The sequence below is a fragment of the Dromaius novaehollandiae genome, chromosome 24 (assembly GCF_036370855.1).
Source record: "Dromaius novaehollandiae isolate bDroNov1 chromosome 24, bDroNov1.hap1, whole genome shotgun sequence".
NCBI classification, from domain to species: Eukaryota; Metazoa; Chordata; class Aves; order Casuariiformes; family Dromaiidae; genus Dromaius; species Dromaius novaehollandiae.
In genome coordinates, this window is record NC_088121.1 from 1,602,519 (window position 1) to 1,626,561 (window position 24,043).

The 24,043-nt window shown below is 51.1% G+C and overlaps 1 protein-coding gene across 5 annotated transcripts in view; it reads right to left on the reverse strand.

Moving 5' to 3' along the window:
• PRDM16 (PR/SET domain 16) overlaps window positions 1-24,043 on the reverse strand; it is a 349,652-nt gene that overhangs the window by 24,158 nt on the left and 301,451 nt on the right. For 4 of the 5 annotated variants that reach the window (XM_064525412.1, XM_026096563.2, XM_064525413.1 and 1 more), the window contains 6 exons: window positions 23,308-23,410; window positions 14,939-15,137; window positions 11,216-11,363; window positions 10,682-10,835; window positions 5,676-7,077; window positions 1,752-1,839 (listed from right to left, as the gene is read on the reverse strand). In XM_064525412.1, the coding sequence (XP_064381482.1) occupies window positions 1,752-1,839; window positions 5,676-7,077; window positions 10,682-10,835; window positions 11,216-11,363; window positions 14,939-15,137; window positions 23,308-23,410 (2,094 nt within the window). The remainder of the gene's footprint in view (window positions 1-1,751; window positions 1,840-5,675; window positions 7,078-10,681; window positions 10,836-11,215; window positions 11,364-14,938; window positions 15,138-23,307; window positions 23,411-24,043) is intronic. The other variant, XM_026096564.2, reaches the window with a different exon arrangement.

Genomic DNA, 24,043 nt, shown 5'->3' on the forward strand with positions numbered 1-24,043 from the left:
AACTGCCTGGTTATAATAAAAAAGAAGGGGAGAAGAAAAGAAACTTAACAGGTGAGAAAAGGTTTTCCATTAAGTAATCAAAAAGTTACACCATTTATTTATGTTGTCCAGAGTTTCATTTAAAATAGACAATGTAAGAACAGCTCACGTCACAGCCGAGAAACTACTGTCAACAACCGCAAAAGAAATAAAAGTCGCGCAGAATTCATTTTAAGAGAGAAAGTATCTTCTGCGTGCTCAGCCTTTATCACACCTTCTGGCCTAACTCCACCCGCCCGGGCCCCTCGGGCAGAAGCGGGAGCCTCCGGGTGCGCAGTTGCTTAGGAAAACATCCCGGATAACGCAGGATGGTGGTCTGGCAAGAGCAGATCCCACACACCGATGTCCTGTCGCTGCTCACCTCGAGTGTCTGAAATACCTGGCTGATCACGTAACACGGGGAGGGGGCAATACTACAGCTACCCAGACCTTCCCTGTCTTTCCACTGCCCTGGCAAGAGGAGGTGGTCTGGATGCGGGGACGACGTCGGGCACCTTCCGGGCAGCGCTGCCCTGGCCGCGGGTTTGCGTGCCCCCGGCCGCGCCGGGCTGCTCCGCGCTGCCAGCTCCTCCCGGCTTCCAGCCCCTTCTCCGGCAGACATCCCCGCTATTCTGCCGCGCACAAACACAGGATGTTGCTGGCCAGCCCGTCGCCATTATCCAGCCAGCGCGAAGGAAAATCGGGGGAAGTTATTAACCAAACTCTCGGGCCGACGCAAAACAATGAAGGAACTAAGTTTAGCCGTGAAAGCCACCGGGATCCAGCTTTCACAAACCTGCAAGTTATTTATCTAAGGTGGGAAACATTATGGGAAGGGAACAATGCACGTAACCACGGAGGAGCGGGCAGCGGCGACGAGGAGCCCGGCCGCCCGCCGGTGCCGCCGGAGGAGAGGCTGCGGGAGCCGCGGGACGGCGGAGGCAGCGGCGGGCTCAGCTGCACCCGCGCCGCGAAGCGCCGGGCCGCGGCGGCAGGCCCCGGAGGGTGGCTGCGAACTGCGGCCGGCTCTCGCCAACGGTCCTGCCCGCGCCGGTCTCGGCCGCGCTTTCAGCTGCTCCACGCTAACGGCCTGGCGTGGCCGCGCCGTGGGCCGACATTCCTGGTCTAATTTCAGCTGGGAAAGCTGCCCGGCAGCGTTTCCCACCGCTCAGACCTGACGGAGACACAGGGGGAGCAAAAATCCCTGCGCTGCCGGGAGGACAGAGATCAGAGCAGCTCTGCAGGAGAGGGACACACACGTTTCCGGCCAGGTGACCGGCCACCTTTTGGAGCAGGCAGGTAGACCCTGAATCGCCACGGCCCTGCACTTTCACGCTTTCCACATGATGCAAAGGGAAAGGTGAGCAGCATAAAAGGCTGCTGCCTGGATGCGGGAGATCCTTCCTCACTTTGCACCACGGGAAAGGACCGCACGAGGCGTTCCCCGCGGGGAAGCCGTGCAGGCATGCTGGCGAGGCGAAGTGTGGGCCTGGGTCACGGGAGCTGCCCAGACCTTCTCCCTGTTTTTCTGCTAACGTGAAAGAAACTGTAAGGCAGTGCTACCTTCAGCCTCAAACCAGGGATGAAATCAGAAGTACTTAAGAGTAGCTGGTGGAAAATACTGGAGGATTCAGTCGGCCCAGAAAAAGTCTGGCGCAGCTGCCTTGTTCGTGCCACCTCCATCTCAAACTTCTCGACGTTCAAGCGTTGCGTTAGGACCTTACTGCTTTTACCTGGGGGTGAAAGAGCAGCGGGGAGGGTCGCAGGAACTTCTCCTTGAGGGCACCCACAGGGTCCGTCACCTTCCGCTTCTCCACCCTGCTGGACAACAACACAGCGGGTTACATACCGGGCAGGGCCACAGGCAGCACAGACAACCGACAGCCGGCTCACTTGCCCAGGCGTTTGGACAACACACACGTGGCTGCTCTCCCGCCATCACGAGCGTCTTACCTCCTCTTCTGCTGGATGCCACAGGCGTGGCCCACGCACTAGCCCACGAGAGGTACCGGAAACGGTAGGAATACTCAGCCCCCATTTGGGCAGAATTTCATTAGCCCCCGGCCTGAACGACAAGGAATACGTTTCGATTTCTCTATGTAGGACCCGATGCCTCCGCTACAGCGGTCTAAAAGCCACTGCTGTTGTGACCTGCTGGTAAGAAAAACTACACCCAGGGCAAAAGCAACGTTTTTGCTGCAGGAAAGCAGGAGCAGCTCTAGCGTCCGCAGCAGCCACTGCACGGAAAACTTTTGTCTTTGAGAGTTTGTCTTCATCTTAACAGTTAACACCGGGCCAGACTTTGCAGCCCCCATGTGTGCTGCAATCATTAGGTGTTTCATATTTACTTCCTCCCTTGCAGCTGAGATACAGTTTGCACGGCCTTTCTTTGGCAAGCACATGTGGACAACAGTTTCAGGAGTCAGGAGCTGGTGGGAGATTTCCAAAGTGACTTGGGCACACGAGTTCTTCCAATGTCACTTAGCACCGTTCAAATATCCCACAAGTAAGCACCTTGCTATGGACAAAGAATCCTAAATTTAGGCTCCTATTTTGGAAAACATTGGCTTCCTTTCACAAAATTTTCTACTTGCAGGGAAAGCATGGCACGGAATCACCAAGCATAAGAAACTGAAACGTCCTCTCTGGGAAAAGGTGTTCTCAAAATAACTCCAGTAAATGCAGCTGCCCCTCTTTATTACTGGAATAGAGTCTATCTCAGCTAAACCAGTAGAAATCCGATAGTAAGAGTAATTTTAACTACATTAGTCCAGAGTAAATGAGAGCAAATTATTTTGCTGCATTTCAGCTGATTGGTGTGTGGATCAAATTACGAAAAGAGTTTAAAAGAAGAGTCATGCCGAGCGCTATTTAGCGAACTGTATTTAATCTGCATTTAATTTTTCTTTGCCAGAGGAGAAGAAAAGAACTGGATTTGAAATGCAGTCACAATTAGTGTGCTTTGGAAGGTACGTGTTTTTATGGGCATGTGTTTTCAAAACACAACAATCTGTAAAACTAAGTTTCTCCCTGATGGAAGGTAAAATAGCAAAGCGCAGCTAGTAACACCCCGAGCCGCGAGGCTTTCTGCTCCGTGACGCGCTCAAGCGAGCTGTGATGCACCAGGGAACGGCTGCCGGACCCCGGGAGCAGGCTTCTCGCGCGACCGCCCCACCGCAGCAAAACGCGAAGCCTCCAGCGAGGTGCTCGCACCTCTCAAAGCTCCATCATCTTCCAGGGGCAATAATGAGAACACGATAAAGTACAAACTTCCTCGTCAGAGCTGAATTCCGCAGTGACTAAAGGATTAAGCTGATCTTTTCAGCCCAGTGCCTGAGAACGTTACCTTAACAAGGCTGAGCTAAAAACTGCACTGATTTCAGGCTGTCTGGCTGCATTAAATTATATCACCAGGAGAAAATGTCAAGGATTTAAGTGGCCTTTGGGAGAAAAATGAAGGAGCCAAACGATGTGAGAGAGTCTGATAAAGAGAAGTTTAGAAACAAAATATTTCCATATTTTTTAAGCTGGGACTTGGAAGCTCTGCTGTTTAGCCCATTACATCAGAAGTCCGATTTGCAAGCGACTCCACCACTGACTTTCTATTTTAATATATTACTAAAACTATATGCATCCCGTGGAATGCAGCAAGCGATGCCCTCATCCTTCACTTCCATCTGTCTCCTGGACCTTTATGGTTTTCCCGAGGCTGCTATTTTAATTGGCAACTGCTTTTTCAACCCATGTTGTTTTAACATTCCTGCTGAGAATGCCCAGAGGTGGTAGAATCCTAAGCTAACTCCAAGCTTTTGCCTCTCTATCCCATTTATTTATTTTTTTTCCAGAAGTAGTTTTTACAAAAATAAATACTGGCCTATTTACATCATTACGTATTTTTCCAGGAGATGATGATCATGATGGGTCGCAGACAGAATATATTATATGCCCCAGGTTGTGATGTAGCCATTTCCATCACAGATGGCAAGCATGTAAGCAAGCGACACCGTATCAACCCTGAGAGTGCTGGCAAAGTGAGAGACGCTTTCTTAATAGCGAGCAATGAAGGCTCACTAATCCTCATCTCAGCTGACAGCTCTTTGGCCTGGTTAGACATTGACATCATTTTTTCCCACAGTTATCAACCACACAATGGTAGCGAGGCAGTGACATAGGTGCCGTTCTGCGGGCCTGCTTTTCCACCCAGCAGCGCAGGCCACACTACTCGTTGCTGCTTGCAGCCCTTTGAACACTCAGTCGAACCAGCCCAGTGCTGACATAATCGCTCTGTGGTGTCTATGAGTCTCTCCAGCGTTAAAACGCGAGCTTCTGCAGCATAGCCAGTACCTTTCCAACAGCCTGGATTACAGCTCGACGCAGCTGACCCAGTCTACACAACCCTGCAGCACACTGCTCACGCTGAACTTAAGCAGTGCAAGAGCAAACCATTAACCTCCTGGACCTGACTGTTCAATTAGGAGCAGAAGCTGGGAGCCCTCCGGGCTCCCTCTGGGCCAAACCTGCACGCTGAAACGGACGGTTATTAAGCAGTCCATGTATCCTAAGAGAGAATTAATTGCCATGTCAATGTCTAAACGACACCGGTTTGGGACACTGCTTTTCCCTGGACTTTGCCGAAAACGAGCAAACAGTATTGGCTACGTGACAGGTAGGTCTCCTTGGGAGCAGGAAGATGACAAAGGCAGTGCCAGTGCCAGGCTGGGTAATGTGTGACCTTACGGGTACCCTCATCTTAAACTAATTTTCCTTTAGAAACAGGATTTATAAATAGCTTTAAAATAATGGAAGACTCAAACCTTTCCCTTACGTTTTCTTCTGAATTCATTCTTTTGGGAAGTTTAACCGGTAGTCTGGTTAACCTCACCTAGTCTACTTTACAGGCGCCTTCCACGTTCAGCTCATTCTAGAAGTGACATACACAAATCAGGCCTTCCTCAGAATACATCCATTCAAAGTGAAACTAGAAAACCCTTGATATCTTCTAAGAAAGCTAACTTTGCAAGAAACGCACATGGGAGAGATCTGGATAAGATGCTACTATGTATTTACACAGAACTCGTTACTCCCAACTTAAAAAATCTTTCAACTGCAGAAGAGCAATTCCAGTACAGCACTTGCTATAAACTGCGTAAGTCTAAGGAAAGGGCTTAGAAAGAAAGGGAAGGAGGGGGAAAGAAAAAGGTGAAGTAGCTCACAAAAGGCCATCAAACAAGTCAGTGGGAGAGCTGCGTTTCTGGGCTCCCAGGGCTCCTGACTCATTCCCAAGGCGCGAGAGCAAGGGTCCTGCGGCATCTGAACTCTGCATTCTTATCGAATCAAACCCTCTGGAATTTCCCCAGCAGAAGTGCCATCTTAGCGTTAGCTCGTGGGAGAGTCCTTAAATAGGTCAAGCTTCTTCTTTATCAAAATAAGGATATGTTCTTTATATATATTGATTACGATTATGCCTTCCAGCTATTCAGCCCTTTCAATTCAGAAAGTTCGACATGCTGTAGCAAAGGAGAGACAAGTACAATCACCTGTATCAGACTTCCACTGCCCTTCCCAAACAACCCGTATCCCGATCTGCCTCAAGTTTTGCATGCCAGCTATAAAATTAGCTTGTCAGAGGGAACGATTAAGGCAGGGTATGTTAATACCTGTAAATGGGGTCCATGAAAAAGGGTGATGGCTTAGCATAATGCAGGGACGGTTGCTGAGGCAGCTGAGACTGAGACATCTTGGGTAGGACTTCACTGGCCATTAGTTTCCTTTCCCCGTAAATGTGGTTTTTCCGCGGCTCTCTTCCTCCATTCTGACTGGCTCGGATGCGGTTGCCGATGCTTAGATCCAGTGGCTGTTCTTCCCCTGAGGCTGGGGCTGGCAGGACCTTAGGTGGTGGCAAGATTGGCTTAATCTCTTTTGGCTTTGTGGTGAGATCGAAGGGTGACTCTGAGCTGGTGCTGCCTACTTTGTGGAGGTCCCTGGGTGACTTTGGTTCGGCCTTGACCAGCAAGTTGTGATTGAGGGTCCGCTCCGTAAACGGATAGAGGGAATGGGGAAAATTGGGGAGGAACTGAAATGGGAACATGGAATGATAGGGGAGCGAACCCATCTTCTTCTCCTGCATCCCCATAAAGCCGGGCCCAAAATATTTCTCCGCAATGGAGGCAATAGCTTTAATAGAGTCATTGGCTGCTCCTGTGGTCGGTAGCAGGTGCTCTTCTGGGGGAGGAAAGAAGGAGTGCTGAGAATAGAAGAGAGGGATCTCGCTGGTGCTGTTAGTGGAACTTGCAGACACAGAACTGCTGACAAAATCCGGCTTGCTCTCCATCTGTTTGCTTTTCTCTTTCGTTTTGTCCCTGTCGCTCTCTGCGTCACTGTCCAGGTCAGAGCCGGTGCCAGTAGTGGTATCCAGATCTGTGCCTGTGGTTGTGTTGACATCCTCAAAGTCACTGCCATCTGACATGTCACTGTTCCTGGCTTTTAGCTTCTCCAGATAGGAGTTCTCCAGGCTGCTTTCACATTTCTCCTCTCCTGAAGTGGCCTGGTTGCTGTTGCTCACCGCAGAAATCAGAGGAAGTGCCGGGTTCCCCAGGGGGCTTGGAAGCTTCGCGTCTGGAGTGTGGTTGAGGGGACTTTTGAGCAGTTGCGTGGGCGGTAACAAAGGGGGCCTGGGGTACAGAGAGGGTGGGAAAATCCCTGGGAATCCTGGAGCGAGGGCAGGAAACGCTGGGGGGGCAGGGGTGAATGGAAGACCCCCAGGGTGTGGACGGGACGGAAAATAATCATTAAAACCCAGGCTGGCGTGATTGAGGTTGGGAGAGGGCTTGGATTTGTCCATCATGGAAGTGGGCGTTAAGGGTAGGCCAGGGGCAAAAATTCCCCCCGGGTTGTAATGGTTCTTGCCCTCGCAGAAGCGCCGGTGCTTGTTGAGAGAAGAGGTAGTGCTGAACATCTGGCCACAGTCCTTGCATTTGATCTGAGTGCGACAGTCCGCGTGCATCCGCTTGTGACGGCAGAGGTTGGAGAACTGCGTGTAGGATTTGTGACAGACCTCACCTAAAGCATCAACAGAAACCAACAACAAAAGCAATATGAAATTAACAGGAAATTGTATGGAAGCAATTAAGAGCTTCAGCGGGGCTTTTCTCTTCCCCCACTCCTTCCATCCTGCCCCCAAAATCTCTTCTCCCAAAAGACAGAAAAAAAGAGGAGAAAAACAGGCTACAGTTACTCGCTGGACTGGCTTCACATTTCCTCTGCTAAGGACGCCCTGTATGACTGCAGGCAAATCCCTCAGCATCTTGGGGCTTCAGACCTCTGCATAAAGTGAGGCTAACGAGCCCATCCGGTCTCTGGTTTGCAAGAATTTGGGAAAGGCTATCTCGCTCTTCAAATGTTCGTACAGGGCTCGGCATCCCCGGGCTCTGATCCTGGCCACATTTAGAAAAGGAACCAGTAGCCCTGGGAATCCTGGACGAGGATGCTGGAAGAGATGCTTGGGGGAGCAGGCTGGAAACCCCCAGGAGCAGCTGACAGCAAGTAATGATTCATCTGGATCCCAGCCATGACCAACTGCCACGGGCGGCATTCACAGAGGCTACCATCCTAGAAATAATAACACATTTCCCTTTCAAATAAACCTTGCTCCTAGAGAATCTCTCAACATGCTACTCTCTACAATTGGACATAATGTGCTCAAACTATTTTTTTGAATTTTTAAATAATCATGCATTTTAATGATAATATCTATTTATATTAGCTACTCTGCTTTCCCTGTAGTCTTGGCATGGCTGGAAGTACTGAAGGCTGAAGGGAGAAGAACTCTGCCTCATTTCATCAAATCTACCCTTTCTTCAATGCCATTAATAGTAAGTAACCACTCCATAGGGATGTTCTATAAATACTTCACCGGCCAGGGCTCAGCTCAGCTATGAGAGGGGTGAGATTTTGTATTCGTTAAATTAGTAAGACACCCTAGTGCTGTTTAGCTAATGCTCCACCAGCATTTTCTTTAATGACTTCTAAATACCAAGCTTTCAAAACGTTACTTGTTACAACCTTTTTCACCTTCAGCCTTTACAGGCATGGTAGGAGCAGAGCAAAGTAAGAAAAAAATCCCATCTGAACTTTTCCGTAAGTCAAAACACTAGCTTTTTATTATCCGATGCCTCTTTCAACACAGGAATAAACTCTGCTTCTCAGCAAATTAACACTTACACTTCTTTCACGGGAGAATTGCTGTTATCACCATTTTGCAAACAGGGAAACTGAGACAAAGAGAGGGAAAGTGAACTGTTCAGAGTTGGAGAGCAAAGCCGTGCTCAGGCGAGGAACTGAATCCAGAGTCTCCCAACACCCAGCCCTGTGACTCAGTGACGAAATGGTCTGTCCTTCCCTCCTTCCTCCCTCCCTCCCAACTTTTACTGATAGGTACATGCAAGCCCAACTTTATCTTTTTTTTTTTCCTAAATGTTCAGGAGTTACACCAGTACTTAAGTATCAAAAGACAGTCAAGAGAATATTTCCCAGGCGGCTCTAGAAACCTGAGGGGGAAGCCCCTTCCACTGAAATTCAAAGCACAGATTAGGAAAATTAACAAACTTGACACTTCCGTGCAGATGAACATTGCAAAATCTTGCAGGCGGTAAGTATTTTTCTTTTCCCGCTTGTCTACACACAGTCAGCATCTTTAGGGTCGTGGCAGTGACAGTGTGCGTCCAAGTGAACATGTAGGCAGGCCCACATAAGCGCGAACACTCCCATGTGTAAGGATATAGCTCCCTCTCAATTTACAAATGATTTCTGAAGAAATGCCAAGTTTGGGCAGATTTATTTAGAAGATGTTTGCACATTTTTCTTACCAGAATAAAATTACCCCTTCCTAATTTTAACTGTCTCCCTCCCCATGTGCCGGGGGATGTCACGCTGTGGTCTGGAAGGCCCACGCAGGTTTACGCTAACTGGCTAACCTACTTCAGCAGATTGTGTCACGACTGAATGCAGTTTCTGCCAGACTTCGCTGGCTGAACGTTCTGCTTGTGGAGTTTGTGTTGTTTTTACTGTATGCATCCGTAATACCACAAATGAAGAAGTCACACTTTTCTCACGCAGCAAAACCTTTTAAGAAGACAAGGGTAATACACGCAATGTCTTCCAAGGGAATCGGGTTCCTTTTTTCCACTCTCCATCCCAGGAAGAATAGCTGTAGCGTCCTGATATGTGTAACGTTGCACCCAGTTCCCTGGAGAAGTGCTACAGGTATGAGAGCTCACATCATCATTCTAAAACAAGCAAAACCGGATTTTTTTTGTTTAAATCTCCAGCTATGCAAAGATTTAGTAACTCTGTGTGTAATGTCCTCTCCTGCTGTTCTGTGTTCTGCAGACACAAAGATACAGCTTTGTGGGTTTTTTGAAACCAGGTATAATACTCAAAAGAAAAAAACAACCCTTTTTTCACTGAACAGGAAAGGAAAACTTTCCAGAGTACCATCCTGCCGCACAGCTCCCCTAAAATTACTAAGGGATTCCATATCAACACACGCGAGTCCACTCAATATGTACAGACTAGGCAGAATCAGTCTCAAGTTGTCTTACATGCTGATTTAGACTGACAACTCCTTAATTCTTATGAGGTGAGAGCAAAGAGATTATGAGAAGAAATCATTCATTTTGCTGCAGCAATACTATGAGATTCAAATGATCTCTTTCATGTGCCCGTCATCAAATGAAAGACTGCATCAAAACGAGCAGTAAGAGTATTTTTTCTTCCTCCACTGACACCTATCCGATTATCTCAGGACACATTAGTGAAACGAGTCTCCCAGGATACTCCTGCATACTGTTCCCACTACACCAACGGGCAAAAGGGGTTCAGTGGCTTCCCTAACCTAACGTCAAAGCCTGCAATCAAACACGGATCCTGTGCTGTGCTTTAACCACCCTTTTTGAAGTGTCGTGAGTAGTCCCTAAAGTTTCTCTAGCTTTGTTGTGACGCAATGCACTTCTCTGCCGTTATCAAAATCCAATAGGTGCTGCGTCAATTAAAGCAATATCCAACCCAGAAAATGACGAGAACTGAGATGAAGGGCTCTCGACGGAAAACGTTCATTTGGAAATATTCCACTGAAGAGAGCACTAAGGACACAGTTAATGTGCTATGTATTTGGCTTCCAAGTACTACCCAGATGAAACACAGTAGTAAATAAAGAAGGAAAAAACTCCTTTCTTAAAAACACCTTCTCCTATCTAGCCTCTCTGACTATTCAAAATTCCTTACAATGGCTCCATGATTTGAGGCACCCCTGAAAACCATTTCGATCAGGCTGTGTCAGCTATTTATTTATGTCACCAACATGAACACTGAAAAATTATTAAGGAAAAAAAGAAGAGAGAAAGAAAAGATATGAGAAAATGGCATCGCTAGGACTGCTGAGAGACTCAGCTTTTAACTTGTCAAGAAAGTCAAAAACTGCCATGAATGTTTACTGAAAAAACAGGGGGCATGCAAAAAAAAAAAATCACTGCGGAATTTCATCTTGCGCTCTGACCTATAAAATTACAGCGGCTGCTCACAGAGGGACAGCTAGTACTGGGGGGCCCCGCAGGATACGTGCAATTATAGCGAAAGCCAGAGCTCGGTGATGGCCGTGACAACTTACATATGAAAGGTTTGACAGTACTGTGAATGTGCTTGTGCTGTTTGAGGCCAGACGAGGTGGCAAAGGTTTTGCCGCAGTCTGGGCAGGCATGGGCTCGCGCGCCGACGTGCTGGGAACGGATGTGCCGCTGGAGGTTGCTGGGGTCCGTAAACACCTGGAAGAGAAAACGCCTTGAGGGAGGGCAAACAAAGCGGTGGGGACAAGAGAGGGGACGCGAGAAGCTTGACTACTAGCGCTTTTTTTGTCGCCACTGCTCCCGGCATTAGGAGCGCAGGATATTCGCCTCCCGCTGCAGACAGACGAGGCGGGGAGCGTGGTGCTGCGCCCGGCCGGCTGCGGGCACCTCCCCTGCCACCGCCGGGGCAGAGGCCTGCACCGGCTGCCGGCACCAAGCACCACGCACAAGCCCGCGGGCCCGGGCCAGCGGAGGATGCTCCCTTCTCCCTCGGGCCGCCACGCCGCAAGCATCCCTGCCCCGGCCCCGCCGCCCGCGCCCGGGCCCCGCTCCCCGCCGCGACCGGCTCCGCGCTGTACCTTAACGCAGTTTTCACATTCAAATCGCTTCCCGCTGTCGTGAGACATCTGGTGACGGATCAGGTTCGATTTCCAGTTGAAGGCCTTGGGACACTGGTCGCACTTGTACTCCCGCTCCTCGGTGTGGATCACCATGTGCTGCTCCAGGCTGGAAGGAAAGACGCGCTGACGGCAGGCGGCAAAGGCCGCGGCGCGCGGAGCTGCCGGGCACCCGGCGAGGCAGCGCCGGCACGAGCGCCCCGTCCCGCAGCTCCGGGAAGGTCCGAAACTGGGGGCACTGAAGGCGGTGGAAGAGGAAGAGCCACGAGCCGCCAGGCTGGGGGGCATGACGGGCACAACAATGTGCAAATTTGACTTTTTTTGGTATTTACTTCACATTCGGAAACTGCCTTATTCTACCTCAAAACGTTGGGGGGGTTTATGATTTTTCCTACTGAAAAACCTTTGGCAAGGCGCAGAAAAGAAGGTAAAACCAGCCCCGACGCTGCAGGGAGAGGGCAGCACGTTGCGACCAGGATTTCCAGGGCACCCCCAGGGAAAGGGGAGACAGCAGCCGTCGCTGCGGAGACTCTCGCGGTGCCGCTTCCACGGGCGCCAAGCCCGCAGCTTCCCAGGACGCGGCAACGTAACGTCGGAAAGAAACGCGATCAGGTGCAAACACGGTGCACTTCCAAACGCCAGGCATCTTTTATTACTTAACTCGGCAATCCCAGCTCCTGCCAACTGGCAGCTCCTCTCCAAGCAGGAGGACGGCGGCAAAGCAAAGTGGCTGCTGGAGCGGGGCCACGGCGGAGCGGCCGGGGTTTGCGCCCTCGCGGGGCCGCTCAACCACCGCTAACGGCGCGGGGAGGCCGCCGCCGGGGCAGGGGTAGGTGCGAGCGGGGAAGTCCCTCCGCTGAAGAGCGAGTGCTGGAAAGCGTACCGCGCGGCTGGAAACGACACACCTCGAACAGCCGACCCCGAGACAGACCCACCATCGGCAGAAAGACCTGCGCTGCCTTCGCGGCAGCTTGCCGGGCGCTACAGACACTCTTTTACGTATATAAATAAATATATCCCTTTCACATATATATACATAAAAATATGTTCCTGTTAACTGTGATTTATGAGTTTATTTAGAGCAAAAATGGACAAACTAATAAACTGTTTAGAGGCAAGTACCTACAGGGATTAGCAAAACATTTATTTATTTAGTCAGCTGCTAAATACTCAGGCTCAGTTCCCCAGCGGCACTCGTGATTTGATCTGCATTAACTTCTGAAAAATTGTAAGACCATCTAGGTATGCTGACTGGACTTCGCCACACGTTTTAGCGGGTTTCTCAGCACACAAAAGGCCAGGGATGGAGAGGGGAGGGGTAATTTGGAAATTCTCTCTTCACGTACCCCCAATTTGTCAGCGAGCAGAACGCAGACCGCTGATATCGCCGACTCTGCCTTTCTTCTGCCAAAAAGCTGACTCTGTACTACTTGCTTTAAAAAACCCTGCAAGCAGTGGAGCGGAGCGCAGGGCCGCGGCTGAGCCCGGGGCACCCGCTGCCGCGGCTTTCGCCAGGGCCGCGCAGGGCAGCGCGAGAGCCCGCGGCCCCCGGACGGGCTCAGGCCGGGGCACCGCCAAGCCCTCGGCTGAATCCGCGTCCTTCTCACCACGCTCCTCCCGGGGAACCGAGGGCAACCAGGGCATCCGCCCCGGCACATCCTCTGAATACCCAGAATCAGCTTCACCAGCAGACTCCGAACTTCCTGCCCACCTCGCTCAGGCACTAAATTTAATAAAAATCACCCAAAATAAAAATATTATCATTAACTTTAGTAATTACCACTAAAGGGAAAAAGGGATTCAAAATCTTTAAGCTTCTCTTAACCCCTGCAAAGTGGAAATAGCGCCATGCAAAGCCCCCAAGGGGAGCCAGCAAATACACAGGTGTTACAAGAGAAAGAATATATATAAACAGGAATTTCACAAGGGTATTTCTTAAATTAACGTGAAAACGACAGAATGCTGGAAGCTAAAGAGGAGAAGCTTTCTGACATAGCTAGAGGGAGAAAAAGAACTGGAATTTCTACTAAAATTGCACATTTTTAAAACGCCTGAGTGAGGTTCTCTCAGGTAAAAAATTTTAAGAAACTGCAGATTGCCAGTACCTAATGAAAAGCAGGCCACAGGGAAGCAAAAGGTGCGGAATGAAGAGAGCAAGCCGTACAAACAGGAGGCTCAGGCAGACGCCGTTGGGAGACGACGCCCGTTACCAAATTTCCAAACGGCCACCGCAGAGCCAAAAGCCAGGCTCTCCTCTAACACAGCCAAAGCGGTGGAACGTCTTTCACATTCCACTCTCCTTTGGGACTTTTTTTTTTAAATTTATCTTTTGCTTCACTCATTCACCTAAATAACAGATCTGAGAGCAACAACACAATTAGATTCAAAACGACTACGTTGGCCAACATCTGCTTATCCAATTTTTTAACTGAAATGAAACAGGCTTTATATTGGTGTAAAGCTCAAAGTTTTTGCTCACGTACTACATGACAGAGTATTGCTAGTTCTCACAATTTTATAACAGATCTTGCTTTGCTTCATGTTTGTTTGCTTAAGGAGCTAACGCATGGAATCAAACGATGATGTGTGAACTTCAGCTTCTGGTAAAAAGATAAAAATCTAGTCCTCAAGTTGTGGAAAAGCCTTGAAAACACAGCTGAAATGTCAAAGATGCAGGATGCAAACAAACAGAATCTTAAAATGCTTAAAAAAAACCCCTCTCTCATCTTTTAAAGCTGGCTCCTGACATTTAATCATTTGAGTCTCAGTGCAAATGAATCAGAAATCTCAAAGATCTCTGTTTTAAAGCTGCACTTGAGCACCATCACTTTCCACCTGAAAGCCGGAAACTTTCAGTTAACACTTAAGGGGAGAAATAAATTTTCCTTTTAAAAAAAGTTTAATTCTCACTTTGAATTGCCTGACAATAATCGAAAAATTATTGAAAATAAAAATATGAGATGGACAATACCCTATTTCCTTTTTTAGTTTTTTCATGATTCCATTATAAAAATGCTGGTGAACACAAAATATTTCCATGAACATTTTCATTTAAAAATGATATTGGAATATTTTTAACAGAATTTCTAAAATTGCTTCTGTAAGATCAAATAGGAAGTCATGACTATACCAGTCTTTTGACTATATCAGTCTTTAGCATAACAATGTCTGTTTATTACCTATTGATCTCAAATGACCAAGAATTACATAAAAAAAGAAAAAACTTCATGCAGATATTGGCAAAATGCAATACTGCTGTTTTCCCCCAGCATCAGACCACTTGGGAGCTCCAAACTTACTAGTTCTATCAGTTGTCTCTGTCACAGCCCTGAAAAAGTGGGGAATTCAGAAAACAAAGCACTGAAACTTGATGTTGCAAAAATCATGGCCTCATACAGTGGACGATTCTTCTGATGGGGGCTGGAAAGACGGAGCGTACCATCCCAGCCTGTGAAACCGGAGCGAGACAAGAAGCTGTCAAACAGCTACCGACACCAAACGATTTCTACGAACGGCTTTGCCGAACCCTGTCTGAAGGGGACACCAAGAAAGGCGAGGTCTCTTCTAGCAGCGGCCCCGAGCTGCCCAGCTCCGCCTTGCTCCCGCGTTTGCCACGAGCGGCAAGGCCGGGCACGGGCAAGGAAGCGCGGCCGGCCAGAGGAGCAGCCGGCGGGTCTCCATTACCTGTATTTGTTGGGGAACATCCTCTCACAGTCTTTGCACTCATAGACCTGTCCATCTCCAAGACCCTCCTGCTTGATCTCCTCGTTGAGCGTCTCGTAGAGCGAGCCCACCGAGCTGCAGGCGTACTTCTTGTGTCGCCGCAGGTCGAGCTTGGACTGGAAGAGCTCGTCGCAGTCCTCGCAGCGAAACGTGTGCTCTTCTGAAACAGACAGAGAGGATGATTTTGACTTGTGGATCGGGAAGCTCATAAAATTCTAATTGTTTTGCCACTATTGTGCTTGCAAAGAAAACGCAGAGGGTTAAAAGAAAAAAAAAAGCAGCAAATTTGCAAGTGACAGGACAGAGAAACCGAGCCTCCAGGGGAGGCTGAAAGAGTAAAACGGTTTCACTTTGAGCATCAAATTAAAATCACGCAGGCTGGAGAGCGCCGGCTCTCCCGGCGAGGCCTGGGCAGCAGGCGAGCAGCCCGCGAGCAGCGGCCTGGCTGCTGCTGCAGAACCCGCTCCGGCTCTGCGGAGACCTTGAAACCCACGAGACGCAGCTTGAGCAGCTACACGAGCGCGCCGGGGTCGCTGCCGGAGGGCGCGCGGCGGTTTGCTTGCTTCCTCGCTTGTCTGCAGCAAAGCCATCTGCAAAAATACAAGCACGCTTTTCCTCAAAAGGGGCTGCCAGGAGGAAAGGAACAAACCCGGCCCGCATAAAGACCGATACTGGGAAGAACAGCTCTCCACAGCACAAACCTGGAGAATCTCCTCTCCAAGAAGATTCCCTTCTACGTTGTCCTCCAAAGTCGTCATGCAGAAGCACAGAGTGCCAGCAAACGGGAGGAGTTCAAAACCAGAGTACCGTGGAAGCAAGAAAAGGGAGCCAAAAGTCTTTGTTGTTGTGTGTTTTTTTAAAAAAGATCTAATGCACATAATAAATTATTGTAGTCAAGGTCAAACAAATTAAAAAGAGGGCAGCTATTATTAAGTTTACAAGGCAGCATCCTGACCATAGTGCCAAGTCAAACAATCAGCTCCGAGCTGTAAATTTTCCAGGGAACAGCTCCTGCGAGGGAGTGGGGATCGCCGAGGGTCTCCGCAGCAGCAGCCGGCTCGCAGCGGCCGCCCTCCCCGTCCCGGGCGGCGTGCGGGCTGCCCCTCCCCGGCCTCCGCTGCCCTCTCCCCCCGCGCTCCGGAGGTCTGTCCTGCGCTACGCTTCACTCTCTCGCCCCGGTAACTTCACTTGCAAATTAAAGCTTGTGGTAAGATGTATTTGTTCAGAGGGAAGAGTGGAAATATCCTTTCAAAGAGCTGGAAGCAGAAGCAAAGGCTGCGGCGGAGCCGATCCATCCGCAGGCCCTGCCGGCGGGCGGGAGCGCGGCACGGCCCGGAACGCGCGGCGTTCTCACGCTCTCGGCCCCTGAGCTGCTTCTCTGAAGCCGCTTCTACGATCTGCAACCTTCCAGCAGACATCCTGGGTTTAGAGCACTGCGTGCACCGCTCTGCCCAGAGTTTTGCACAAGCATCGCCGTTTAGTCCGTGCTTTAGACGGCCCAAAAGTGTCTCTTACACAGATCAGGACTCATTCTGTAAAAGCGTGGTGACAAGTAGGAGCAGAGGCGGCATCACCCCCGAAGCTCGCCCGCCTCCCCGGCACGCGCGGGCAGCGCGGTCCGTCCTCGCCTGCTCTCGGCACGGCCCCGCTAAACCCGCGCCGTGGTTTTCGACCCGCCGCGCCGCTGGGAGCCGGCTAAGGCGGCGAGGCCGCAGAAGCCGCCGCAGCAGCGGCGTAGGCGGGCGAGACCCCGCGGCCCCCGCCTCCGCGGAGAGCCGCGCCGCGCCGGGCTGCCAAGGCCAAAGGCAGCCGGGGAAGGAGCGCGCCGAGGCGCGAGCAGCTCCGCCCCGCTGTCCGTCCCGGCAGCGTCTCCCGAGGCACCGTACACCCAGTTCACACGAGGAATAAGCAAACCACAGAGATGCTATGGGATTTCCTGAACGGACAAAGAGGGAGGTAAAAAGAAACAAAACCCAGCAGGTCAGCGGTTTCCTTTCTTGGGGAGGGGGAGGGAAGGCAGGGGAATTTGGCTAAAAAAGGAGACAAAAGGCAGGAAAATACCCATATCTTTCCCCTTTCAACTAGTTTTGACAGCTCGTATATGCTGAAATCGCTTGTTAATAGCTGCGCAATGAAGCGGATCAAGAGAAACTCTGCTATCGGCACCGATACGTATCTGCCGTGCTGCGTGTCCCCGGGCAGGGAGACCTGGGAACCAGGACATGCAGAACTACCCGGCACCATCGGCAGGGAGAGGAGACCTGCTGTGCGCAAGCGGCCACTAAAACAACCCAAACTGGTCTTTTGGGGGAAAAAAAGGGAATTGGAAGATCGTGTTATGTTACTGCATTTTACTTGCTGCAACACCACCACGAAGTGTAAGCTGCTACCTAGCAAAACTCAAAATTTCCTCTGTACCTGTGCAGGGACCAGCAGCGCTGCTCGCGCGGGAGCAGAGCGCGGGGCGAGGCGGGAGACGAGGGCTGAGCACCTCTCCCTCCCGGCACGTCCCGCGGGGCCGAGCAGCGGTGGGCAGGCGGCAGCCACCCCGCGGGGCCACCACCGCCCCTGTGCTGGATGGGGATGCAGGCGGGAGCCACGTGCACGGGGCCACCACCGCCCCTGTGCTGGATGGGGATGCAGGCGGGAGCCACGTGCACGGGGCCACGACTGTCCCTGTGCTGGACGGGGATGCAGGCGGGAGCCACGTGCGCGGGGCCACCACCGCCCTTGTGCTGGATGGGGATGCAGGCGGGAGCCACGTGCACGGGGCCACCACCGCCCCTGTGCTGGACGGGGATGCAGGCGGGAGCCATGTGCACGGGGCCACCACCGCCCCTGTGCTGGAGGGGGATGCAGGCGGGAGCCACGTGCGCGGGGCCACGACCGCCCCTGTGCTGGACGGGGATGCAGGCGGGAGCCACGTGCACGGGGCCACCACCGCCCCTGTGCTGGATGGGGATGCAGGCGGGAGCCACGTGCACGGGGCCACCACCGCCCCTGTGCTGGATGGGGATGCAGGCGGGAGCCACGTGCACGGGGCCACGACTGTCCCTGTGCTGGATGGGGATGCAGGCGGGAGCCACGTGCACGGGGCCACCACCGCCCCTGTGCTGGATGGGGATGCAGGCGGGAGCCACGTGCACGGGGCCACCACCGCCCCTGTGCTGGATGGGGATGCAGGCGGGAGCCACGTGCACGGGGCCACGACTGTCCCTGTGCTGGATGGGGATGCAGGCGGGAGCCACGTGCACGGGGCCACCACCGCCCCTGTGCTGGATGGGGATGCAGGCGGGAGCCACGTGCACGGGGCCACCACCGCCCCTGTGCTGGATGGGGATGCAGGCGGGAGCCACGTGCACGGGGCCACCACCGCCCCTGTGCTGGATGGGGATGCAGGCGGGAGCCACGTGCACGGGGCCACCACCGCCCCTGTGCTGGATGGGGATGCAGGCGGGAGCCACGTGCACGGGGCCACCACCGCCCCTGTGCTGGACGGGGATGCAGGCGGGAGCCACGTGCACGGGGCCACCACCGCCCCTGTGCTGGATGGGGATGCAGGCGGGAGCCACGTGCACGGGGCCACGACTGTCCCTGTGCTGGATGGGGATGCAGGCGGGAGCCACGTGCGCGGGGCCACCACCGCCCCTGTGCTGGATGGGGATGCAGGCGGGAGCCACGTGCACGGGGCCACCACCGCCCCTGTGCTGGATGGGGATGCAGGCGGGAGCCACGTGCACGGGGCCACCACCGCCCTTGTGCTGGATGGGGATGCAGGCGGGAGCCACGTGCACGGGGCCACCACCGCCCCTGTGCTGGATGGGGATGCAGGCGGGAGCCACGTGCACGGGGCCACCACCGCCCCTGTGCTGGATGGGGATGCAGGCGGGAGCCACGTGCACGGGGCCACCACCGCCCCTGTGCTGGACGGGGATGCAGGCGGGAGCCACGTGCACGGGGCCACCACCGCCCCTGTGCTGGATGGGGATGCAGGCGGGAGCCATTTAGGGTTAGGAAGCCCAGACGAGAGGGGCAGCTCCGGCCAGGTGACCGTCTGCCTCCGTAACTCATCCCACAAACGCAGTGCTCCCCCTCTCCACCCCGCTGGAAAACCAGCAATGGTTAAACACGAGAAGCTGCTTCCGTAGCAGTGACTCAAGGCCCTCCGGACTGGAAACTCCCAGAAAGTCTCACCTCCAAAGAAAACGCCCAGGACCTCTCGGGCTCATTGCAGGACCGTGGCCATCGCCCAAACCCAAAACCTTACGAGCCAGGGAATGGATTTTTTCTTGCCTCAGAGAAAACGCACCAAAGTAACTTCCTCAAATCCCCACAAAATTCTTCCCCCTTTAGTCTGAGATTTACATTATTACCAGCATTTCATTCTGCCCAACCCATCCTCTAGCAACGGGCGGTCTAGTCAGTTTGGCAGATCAAGCGGACTGGTTTGTCGCAGGCCCGGCTGCGGACGGGGAAGCGCTGCCCGCCCCGGCACGCAGCCGCCGCGCACTGCCTGGCGCACGGGGAGAACGGCGCTTCGCCGCCCGCTCCCTCCGAGACTGCAGCGCGGGTCGGCAGAAGAAATACCGTAACAGCGATCAGTAATGACCGTCACATAAGCGATTTTCCTTGCAGTTTCCCCTGTCCACTGCGAGCGGACGTACCGATCTCGCAGGAACCGCGCGCAGCACAAACGCGGTGCTCAGCCGGCACGAGCAGCTCACTGACGCGAGCGGAGGAGCTGCTCCGAGCAGACTTCACTGAGAAAAAGCAAAAGAGGCCAGACAGCTCTGCTGGGGTGTGCGCAATTTTTGCTTTTGCATTTGCATACTGTTTGGGCCACGCAGCTTTTGTAGATCTAGACCCTGCGCATCACTTAACTGAAGAAAAGGATCTATTTTGTACAGGCTCCTGCTTCAGCAACAAGGCTCCCCTTCCATTACCAAACGCAACAGCTTTCTCGTAGGTAGAAAAGATGGATGGTAGGAAAAGAAATGTGTTTCCTTCAGAATGTGTGGATTTGGAAACAGAAAATTTTATTGAAAGGAACATTTAAAGGACTGACAAAAATGCAATTAAAAAAGCCTTACAGCCACACGTTATAGACGTTTTCATTGGCTGCAAATATTATTTTGATCCTCAGACAGGTTAAACAGAGGAAGAAATGGCTGGCTAACAGGGTACCTGATCATCCCGTATCGATACCTAACCCCGCTCCCAGACACCGCTGCAGGCGCAGGAACCGGCCGCGGGCTGAGGGCCAGACCAGAGCCCTGCCCAAAGCAGCCTTAAGCAAGCAAGGACGCTCAGAGCTGAGCTAAGGGCTCCCGAAACCTGCTGTGTGCCTTCGCATGAGACACCGAACTTGCAGAATTTAGGTTTGTTAAAGTTCTTTTTCTTCCTTTCAGAAAAAAAATTAAAAATACTGCCCTTCACAAAAGGTTGCTACTTCGGTGTCTTGCAGGGAGAAGGGGATGAAAAGAAAAGAAAAATCCACGCACAAAAAAAATTGCTGCCTGTTCTCTATGTCTTGTTTGTCAAATCCATGGTTACATGTGTCTATCTTAAGTTCCATCAGTAACACTCAGGACAAAGCAGGAATGTAGCAGAAAAATAAATCAGTGCCTAATAGCTTTCAGGGAAACCAAGGGGAACACAATTATGTGGCATCCACATGCTAATCTACCAGACTCGAATCTCAAAGGAGTTCAAGAGCCCTACTCAAAATTCCTGCAGTGATAAGGGGTCTGCTGTGTTTGGCTGGGGTTTGGATGAAAGATTTTTATGATAATTATCTTTGTGTGGAACGATTTTGCATTCGCCTTCCTGTTAATTCAGAATCGAAATGGGGTGCGAGGCAGCAGGAAGATAGCTTTACTGCAAGTAAAAAGTATTAAGAAGTCAAATATTTGATGTTGGCCTATTATAATCTAAAAGCAATTTGATGGCAAAACCACTAGACATAACCAGGAAGACACAGATAAATGTTGTATAACGACAAAGATGGGGTATTAGAGGCAACAAAGAGCACTTTCTGCTTGCTCCAAAAAAAGCCAAGTACAAACAGAAATACAAAGCAGAGGTAAGTCTTCTTTCTGATTTCTCCCTGATGCTGAAAAATATATGCGTTATTCCCATCATTGTGAACACAGAAATTTTTCACATCTGTGTGTTGGTCTCAAGAAAACTATGCAGTTTTTTGAAAGAACGCTGGAAAAATAATTCCAAACCTGACATGTCCGGGAGGCAGCAGCTCTGGCACTGCCTGTTCATTCGTTTAATACATGGAGCTTCAGCAAAAGAGCTTTCAGCAGCACTAATCCCCAAACTATCCATTTTAGACAAAGATTTTAGAGTTACTGCGAAAAGTACATTTCATATCTATTATCTTAGAGTTTCACTGCAGATCTGAATCTGCAAATTATATTTGTGTACAGGTAAAAGAAAATAAATGCATTTATTTTACACTTACATTTGGATGTCCAGGTGAAGTAACTTGAGTCTCAGCAATTAATTACATAAAGCAGCATTTGCAACAAATACTTAAAAAAGAACTGATAGAAGAGAACATAGTTATAGAAACCAGTCACCAAATAACAATGAGAAAACTGAAACAAGCTCTGCACTCAGTGAATGAACAGAAAAAGACATAAACAGTATACCTCAGCAATCTCCTCATTTCGGATAATTCATGTACCTTTTATACTGTTCGCTAACTTTCAGTGTCACCAAATGTCAAGGAAACGAAGAACCACATAAAATATAGTGGAACCTTGCAAGTCCGGACTGACTTTCATTTTAGGACCACGACGCACTTCACGTTAGGTCAGATCTGCACAGTGCTCTGGCGAGAAAGGTTTTGTACTCGTTTCAGGAAAAGCTCTGGACTGGCAAAGGACCATTTTAAAATAAGAACTTGCATAATGTTTCGTTACTTTTGATACGCCTGCGTTGCTGTCGTTTCTCAGGTTAGTATTTCTGAGACTGGGTAGCAAGTCCTTCCTGGTTTTCCTAGGCGCACTTCCCCGACACCGAGTGCTCGCGCTGACAAGCTCTGCCACTTGAAAGTGAAAGAGGTGGGATACTAAACTTCAGTGGTGGAGTTGGACGAATGTGAAGAAAGGCACTCTAACACACAAAAAGCCATCCCAGAGACACTCCGAGATTGCCAAACCGGTGCAGGCCACGAGTCCTCCTACCCTGCTCTCCTGCTGCTGCCAATTCTTAATTTTTAATCTTACTGTAAGAATTCTGGCTATTCTTACTCTTCAATAAGCAGCTGCTTCTCTTCTCTGTGAAACTAAAATTAAACCTGAAGCTTTCAATAGTCTAACAGAACTACAAGCAGAAACCCCTGTGCTTTTTACTCTCTGTTAAAAACTGTTTTGTAGCCATCTTTGTGCACCATAAAAAGGAAAGAGGACTCGAGTTCTTCTCTTTCCCCATCCTTCTCTGCATGTCCTCTCCAACTTCCCCCAGCAGAGTTTTGGGGTAACAAGAGAAGCCCCAAACCTCAGCACACAGCCCCTTGCCCTAGCTCACCAGAAAACATCGCTCAGCTAGGAGAGCAAAATGGTCTTTAGGTGCTCCACGTGATCACCGAACTGCAGTAACAGCAGCGTATCTAGAGGCAAAGAGTTATGCTAATATATGAACAAGAGGGTAACAGCTGCTCCTTCAGCTTGCTCCACACACGCTACGCTTGAAGCAAACCTCTCCCCCGGGGAGGCTGTTCGAGCCACCCGCCTCATCCCGGCACACCGACCCGCTGCAAGGCACAACAGGCGCTGCAGCGATACAACGTGAGCTTTCTCTTGCAACCGTTCTTCTAGCCGTCGCTCAGCGTTTCAGTGTTTCGGACGTGTCTATTTTCTCGCAGTAATAATTCTAGCAGTGACGCGTTCACCCTCCGCCCTGGCCCCCCTCTCCAGGTGATCTGAAAGCGCTAAAGAGCAGCGGCTTGAAAGCCCTGGAACGTTTCGGCATCTTCCTTTGGCACCCAGGGAAACACGGTGACCCTGGGGATTTAAAAGGCACCTCCAGCCACACTCAAAACCACAACGTTCCTCAAAAAAGCAGTAAACGAATCTGCTGCACGCCGTGAGGTTAATAAAAACTCGCCTGGTGTCACTGACTCGGAGAGCTACGCTTGGCAGCGAAAAGGAGCGGATACAAGCGTGAAAGGCCACAACTTCCCAAAGCAGTCACACAGGCGCACAGGCACCAGCCCAGCGTTTTGCCCCAGTTCAGCGCTGTACCAGGCCGCCGAGCGCTCTCGGGCTTGCGGGCGAGAGGAGCCGCAGGCGCTGCCCGGCGGGACGAGGCCTTACCTTCCACGCTGGGCGCCATGTTCCCGAGCGAATAGCCGCCGTCCTTCATGTACGCCAAGAGCTCTTCTCCTGGCTCAATCTCTTTAACAACTTTATAATAGATCTGGGAATCAGAAACAAAAATTGAGAGACACGTTAAATATGCAAAGACTTGCATTTTACGCTTTTACCCAATAACTCAAATTATTCCGGCTAATAGGGGAGGCTGTCACTGGATTTGCGTGATAATTGCTCCTGAGAGCTCTTTTTCCTACCTTTATTTCTACTGTATGCGTGTCTCAGTTTCACACAGTTTGAACAAGAAAGCAGTATTTACGGTAGCAGCCTCCCCCACCCAAATTACCCCAAATCTTCCCCTTTTTTTTCCTGCCTCCCAGAAGCTTAGTGAAACCTGCCAGAGGAAGGGTAGGATGAAACTCTCTCTGCTCTTCTAGGCCACACCTGGCCCAGCAACGAGCGCGCGGAAGCAGCGCAGCTTCACCGTTTGGTGGATTTTGCTCATCTAGGACCCGACTCCTAAAGACAAGGTCCGAACGAGCCCACCTGAGCGGTTTATCCTCATTCAAATTCGCTGTCTCACAAAACCTCTATGTTCTGAAGTTTAATGACTACGCGACCACCCACCTAACGTATCTTTGTTTTCACACTGGACAACAAACCCAGGAATGGAAACAGACTTCACGCGAGTGCAGAGACCACAAACAGCCACGTGCCCCCTGTAATTTTCCATTGAAAG